General features: G+C 38.3%; 1 protein-coding gene across 1 annotated transcript in view; it reads left to right on the top strand.

Moving 5' to 3' along the window:
* si:ch211-103f14.3 (zona pellucida-like domain-containing protein 1) overlaps window positions 1–6,375 on the top strand; it is a 30,823-nt gene extending 24,448 nt beyond the window's left edge. Inside the window, exons 7-10 of the mRNA XM_063050178.1 lie at window positions 518–686; window positions 2,094–2,208; window positions 4,666–4,689; window positions 6,230–6,375. Coding sequence (XP_062906248.1) covers window positions 518–686; window positions 2,094–2,208; window positions 4,666–4,689; window positions 6,230–6,375 — 454 coding nt within the window. The remainder of the gene's footprint in view (window positions 1–517; window positions 687–2,093; window positions 2,209–4,665; window positions 4,690–6,229) is intronic.
* Window positions 6,376–7,472: the final 1,097 nt, after the last annotated feature.

A 7,472-nucleotide genomic window follows, 5' to 3' on the forward strand; every position in this document is an offset into this window, starting at 1 on the left:
GTGTGTTGCTTGAACATCCTACCTCTATAGGGTTTGGTCTAATGACTTCACTGGGGATGGTCCTTTGGTGCCCAAAAGCACTACCCTTCCAGCTTTGGGGCTCCATATGTTTAATATTGAAGGGAAGCCTGCCTCAATTATGCCCCTGGGATTAAATAAGCTATGTTTATCCTTAACCGGCCTTTTATTTCCCCCTTTAATAATGTGCTGCATTTCTTTATGTTACACTGTAGCGGTGCTACACACAGCGCTAGAATATGGCCTGGCACCCTTTTTGGGGCCAGCCCTCTGCCTGCGCGTGCTGTTTTGTGAGCCGGTTCATGGGTGCTAGAAAATGGGTCGCCACAGCACGTTCTTATTTTGTACACATCACCCAAGCTCTCCGCTATCCTCTCGATTAATTCAAATAACTTCCACCATAAAATATGAGATATCCTTCAACTCCATTTCTGTTGCTTCCACAAAATCCTTTTTCATTGTGGAGATATGAACTAAAACAATTTATTCAACTTTATAGATGCAATAGAGAACCACAGACCAACATCATGTCAAATGGAAAGGATCAGTCTGCGAGATTCTATTTTGAAGCATTCCGCTTCACTGAGCACCGAGACCTGGCTGTTTCTACCTTCTACCTACATTGCATTACACGTCTCTGTGCCAAGGCTGCTTGCAGTGAATTTAATGTGAGTCGAGACATACTTTATTGCTTTCCTTTCTAAAGTGAAGTGTAGGACTTAAAGTTCCAAGGTTCCCACTCTAATTAGTGGACTAACGGGGCAGGACTTCTGGCGTTCTGCAGGTAAAAATGTGAACTATATCCCAAAATGTACTGGAGTCATCATAATTCAGCCAGATCCTAATTGTCATCCAGTCAGGCAATATACAGACGTACAAAAAAGAATTAATATTGCAGGTCAATTATCTTTTCCCAGAGATGGGAAAGGATCGAAATAAATGAACAGAACTTGATTTTTTTTCAGTTTTAAATGATAATACATAATGTATGATCATAAATAATACGAACCCTACAATGTCAGCATAGATGTTGAGGGCCAAAGGGCCTGTTTCTATGCTGTACAATTCTGTAATTCACGGAACAAGCTTCCTCAGAACACCACTTGGAAAAAGAGTTCTATTTTTACTGTTAGAACTCAGTGCTAGCAATAAAATTCACACTTGCATTTACTCAGCATTAAGAATGCTATATGTAGCTTTCAAAACGCCCATTACAGATTATTGATCAATTCCTTTGTTCGTGGGATACATCATCAGGGAAGTGATTGTGATGATGATCATTAGACACTGGCAAATCCAATGTCAATATAGCAGCGAGTGAAGCCAGCCGGCGGTGTAGTCACATCTGCACCTCGAGGCGAGTGGACCAGGGTTCGAATCAGGCCAGCTCCTTGCATGCTTTCCATCCGTGCTGAGTTGAGCGTTGAACTAGCAATTTGGCCTCGTGAGAAACAGGCAAATGCTAATGAAATGGCAAGGTTTCTGCCCAATGCGGCACCAGTCACGGAGAGGAATAACAACATAACAGTGAGTGAGCTGTGATTTTTTAAAAAATCTGTAGAGCTCTACCTTTACTGATTTCTTTGAACAGCACCATTTTTTCATCAAACAATAATTAAAACTGAAAAACGAGCCCAAATTGAATGAAGAAATAATAGTAAATAATTGAAGGTTTCAAGGTAAGTATGTTTTAAAAAGAGTGGGGAGGGATTAAGAGTTAAAAGGAAGGAAGAGGAAGGAGCATCACATGTGTAATGTGGTAGAATGAAAGTCAGATTAAATGAGACAATGAGTGACAGTGTAAATATGTGTTAAGCAACAACTAAAAAATATCTGGTAGAGGTATAAGTGGGAAAGATAGATTCATTCTGTGCTTAGTAGAAAGACGGAGTGCTGTTTCTCAATTCTATCTTGAGGTTTGGTATCTTGTGACTTTTGGTACAGTTTTAATTTAAGATTGAAGGACTCCAGATGTGGAGGTATATGATGCACTCCATACTGATAAAGGTCAGCTTTTTTTTTACCAATTTTTAGTCACAGAAAACCTTTTCTAATTATGTTTCTGTTTCTTTTAGAAATGTGGAAGGAGAAAACGAGAAGCCCCAGTCACACTCACTACTCCAGCACCCGAGGAATTGTCCAAACCTTCAGTAATTAGTTCCAAGCCTGTCTTGACCAAGAATGATAATGGTACGTCTTTGTTAATTCAATTTAAATTAAAATGTGCATAAGATATGAAGTGCTACATTAACTGAACTAAATAACAAATTATTCCAGCTGAAGATTGTTCCTGGACCTATGTTAAAAGTAGAGGAAGACCAGTCAAATTATGAAACCAACATTGTACTATAATTTTCTATAGCACCAGTAGGCCCATGCACAAGTTTGGGCAACCATCCCAATAATATATGTGTAAATTGAGGTTGTGGATGCGATATCTTACCTAATGCCCCTTTTTGATCGCAGTAAATACTTTTACTCCACCAACTGGTAGGAACAGTCGAATGCACTCATCAAATTCTGCCATTCACAGAAACTCGTACATTTACTCCACAATGGCATGGAAATTATAATACTACATAATGGGTCTAAACTGTAACCATTCTCAGTGAAAATTGGTGTCAAACAAAGCTCCATCATAACGGCAGCATTTTCTCAATTGGTCTTGTTGTATCTCACCACCAACAAACTTCCCACAGGAGCGGAGCTAACCTACAGAGCAAATGAGAAGCTGTTCAGTCTGCAGAGACTACACTGCAGAAGCATAATCACTCAAACCTCAGAAGTAAAGCTTCCAGACACAGATGATACCTGATTCTGTGCACTTTTGGAGGTTGAGCTCCAAGCCATTGTCAAAACTATTAGGGAAGCATTCAAGAGAATTGGCCTTATACTCAACTTCTGCAGGACAGAGGCACCATATTACCTTCTAACAATAAAGTCAGAGTGACTCCCTGGATCACGTGATCCATTTTTTATATATCAGCAATAACCTCTTGGTGAATGCAGTTATTGAAGATGAAATTCACTGTTGCCAACTCAGTCTTTAGTTGACGGGCGAAAAGGGTACTTAGAGGTATATGGACCTCTAATATGCCTCCAAATTTCATGGTCTACCAAAAGCTCCAGCCTCCTGTATGTTTTTGAGACTTGGATTATGCACATCAGGCATCTCAAGACATTGGAAAAATGCCACCTGAACAAAATCCTTAGAATAAGTAGACCAATGTTAACATCTGGTCTCAGGACAACTTCCAAGAAACTGAGGCTCTGATAATGCTGGGCAGAATAATGGCTTAGAATCTGAGCATAGCACAGTGTCATTGTCTGTTGATTGTGATTTTTTATTCAGCAATTGTACATATGGGAAAGAGGCAGCATAATTTTAAGTTGCTGGGCTCAATAAACACTATGGGACACCAAACTTCTACCAAAGACTCTTGCAAATTTCTACAGATGTACTGTGGAGAGCATTCAAACTAGTTGCATCACCATCTGGTATGGAATAACCCCTGCACTGGATCAGAAAAAGCTGCTGCAAACTCAGGCAGCTCCATTATGGCCACTAGCCTCCCTCAAAAAGGCAGCATCCATCATTTAGGATCCCCATCACCCAGGACATGCTCTCTTCTCATTGCTACCATCAAAGACGAGGTACAGGAGCTAGAAGACACATTTTAGGAACAGATCCTTCCCCACCGCCATCATATTTCTGAAAGGACAATGAACCATAAGATATAGGAGCAGATTTAGGCCATTTGCTCCATCAAGTCTGCTCTGTCATCTTATTATGGCTGATTCATTTTTTTCTCTCAGCCCCAAAATCCTGCCTTCTTCCTGTATTCCTTCATTCCCTGACCAATGAAGAATCTGTCAACATCTACCATAAATATACATTTGCCCGTGGCAAAGAATTCCACAGATCCATCACTTCTGGCTAAAGAAATTCCTTCTCATCTCCATTCTAAAAGGACGCCCCTGTATTCTGAGGCTGTGTCCTCTGGTCTTAGACTCTCTCACCATAGAAAATATCCTCTTCACATCCACTCTATCAAGGACTTTCACCATTCGATAGGTTTCAATGAAGTCACCCCTCATTCTTCCGGATTCCAGTGAATACAGGCACAGAGCCACCAAACGCTCTTCATATGACAAACCATTCAATCCTGTAATCATTTTTGTCAACCTCCTTTGAACCTTCTCCAGTATCAGCATTTAATTTTTGTACATACACCTCTTATTGTAATTTATAGTTTTTAATTATGTGTTGCAACGCACTGCTACTGCAAAACAACATATTTCACAACATATCCCAGTGATAATAAACCTGATTCTGTTGTGATTTTGATTCTGATTCTAATCCTTTAAGAATAATATATCCTGTCACCTCACCCAATTCGGCTTGCACAGGTAGTTGGTTATTCAAGTGGAAATTGATGTGCATATCTTTGCTTGGGAATGGAACAAATGAGGTTCCTCTGAAACCTTGCATTGACTTGATGAACCATATGGCCTCCTCCTGGGTAGTGGAGGACTTCAATACTGATAACTCAGGGGAAAAACAATGATAAAAAGTTTAGCTAACCTATGTGAGAACCTTTTTAACATTTACTCATAATCACTTTGTTTCTGTACTTTTACCTACAGTGGTGAACACAAATGATGTTTCAGGTAAGGGAGTTTATTGTTAAAAGGAACTTTCAACTGCTTCAGAAAGTACTTCATAAACATAAAGGGGAAAAAAATAAATGAGAGCAGATGCCAAATAGTAATAGGCATTTAATCTTGCACCCTTGCTAAGAATGGGATTTTTCTTTGATATTTTTAATATTTTAATGTTCATTAGTATATGCTTGGCAATGGTCAACTTATTCCTATACAATATTCTCCCATCAACATACAGACCTTGTGATCAGTGAACAATTATTCACATAATTTAGAAAAAATAACAATATTAAACACATTTCATGACATATGCCAGTGATATTAAACCTGATTCTGATTCTGATTCAATTCAACAACATTCAACCTTTATACTGCAGGTGATTATGTTTTTAATTGTTGCATATTTACACTGGCCATAGATAACTTCCTGAATTCAGTACAGCCAGTTGCTTCCATACATACTTGCCCTACTACCCGCATATGACAAGCAGCATCATGTATCTATTTCTCATATTTCTCATATTCTGTAGCAAAAAAGAAGGAATTACATGTGTTATAACAGTAGAACCCCTCTACGATCAGGAACCAGACACTGATACGTTTTAAACAAATGTTTCTTCAGTCTCTTCAATGATGACATAAGACCTATTGGAATGAATGTCCTTGTTAAATAAATATTCAGTCTAAGGTTCAACTGCAAATGTCTACATTCATTGACATGGGATGTTTTCATTACGAATTACAGAATAGAAACAAGGCACCATGTAAAGTTTTGTTTATAATGTTTGGGTACGTGGCCAAGTGGTTAAGGCATTCATCTAGTGATCTGAAGGTCGCTAGTTCGAGCCTCAGCTGTGGCAGCATGTTTGTGTCCTTGAGCAAGGCACTTAACCACATATTGCTCTAGTGTCTATATGAGGAGTGGCGCCCCATACAGACTTCCAATTTGCGCCTTGTAAGGCATGAAAATGCCCAACACAGGCCTCTTATGGTCTGAGCCGACGTACCCTCCCCTATAATGTTTGTAATCTCTGAGGCAGCTATCAACTTGAAAATCCTACCAACACTTATGTTTCATGACTTCTCTTCTAAATCTGACTGCTCACTGGATAGACAGTATGTTATGTTTAATGTTTTATCTTTACTTTTTGCTTTTTCCCATATTTCATTGGATGGTACAATACTTTATTGCCTCATTTGCATGTCATTTCACATGTCTAAATCTAGGAATGAGAACTGCCACACCATTTTAAGCTTTGAATCTGAGCCCAAACGTGTCAGCAACTGATACCTATACACATGCATCTTGTGGCAGGTCATTAGTTGTAGCCCAGAATATATGGTTTGCCATCCTCCACACCATTGTCCTTATTCTCTTCATTGTTCCGATGTGCTGTAATTGATACTTTTATTTCAAACAAGTGTTTGATTCACATTTTCACTAATTGTTTTTTATCATACAAGAATCTAGCATTGCTGGTGTATGTAAACAATGTTGATTGTCTTATTTCTTGTGCATTATTATCTGTTATTTTTTCACCTCCAGCATCAGCTTTAGCTGCTCGACAGGCCTTAAGTGTGTACACTGGCTTTGGAGTAGGATTGGGAATCTTAGCTGTAACCTGCATTGTCATGATTGCAACAGGTATACTACTGTATCGAAGATTCCAGAAAAAAAGCACCTTAAAATAAGCTGGAAATCATGTAAAAAAAAAGATTTAAAAAATAAACAAGTTACCCTTCATTGAAGATTTTGTGCACCATTCAGACTTCCATTAGAGCTTTCTAGATGCGATAAGTCCTATTGTAACCAACAGCAGTACAAGCCGTACTTTGTAGTGTATGTTATAGTTTCAATGTTACTAGGAAAGGTAAGCCTAACTCTAGGTCATTTTGACTGCACCTACCTGGGATCATGTGTTGTGATAGAATGAAGAAGATTATATGCATACATCGTTTTTAGGCAATCATTTCATTTTATTGAAAAAAGAGTATAAAATATAATGCCAGATGATATGACTTAAAAATTACACTTCGTAATATAAATATTCTACTAAAATAAGACTGGAAAATCAATTTGGTTAAATTCCAAAATATAATGTTGCTTAATCATACTGATTGCCTTCTCCATTTACTGTTACTGAACATTGCATTTTGGGTAAAATCTGCACATCAGAAGCAGATATAGATATTATGATGTAAATGAGTAAAATAGAAAGCTTTATAGACACTACTTCGGTTTGCATTGTATGAGAGTAGAATGCAAAATAAAGTGAGAGCTACTCTGATAATTTAGTGTGTATGCAGCTTGGTTTAGTATTGAGTCTAATGAACCAGGGATTTTCCAAATCTGAACCCTTGTTTGCCATGTTTCAGGTGAGCTCAGCCCGGGATTGGTATGGGTCATCACAGACATGGCATTGCAAACTCATGGTGGGAAAGACATGCAAGGCATCCACCATCTAAATGAAGTGGCCTCAAGTAGAAATCAAGTGAGGTCAGCATTCGTTGTATCTCCCCATGCATGAAAAATGGCCAAATTGCTGATGTACTTGCAGAACACATTCCAGCATAATCGATAATCTTCAGGGGAGAGGAGGATAAATAGGGAGGAGGTGGGAAAAAGGTAAATAGCAGAACCATTAATTGTTTTAAAGATGAATTTCAATTACTGTAACTAAACAAAATACACTTAAACCTACTTGTTCAATAGTTGATAATTTTTCATTGGTTTTGCATAACAACATTATGTCATAACAGATCAGTAATTGATAATTCATATGGAACTA

This window comes from Mobula hypostoma, chromosome 6 (genome assembly GCF_963921235.1).
Source record: "Mobula hypostoma chromosome 6, sMobHyp1.1, whole genome shotgun sequence".
Lineage (NCBI taxonomy): Eukaryota > Metazoa > Chordata > Chondrichthyes > Myliobatiformes > Myliobatidae > Mobula > Mobula hypostoma.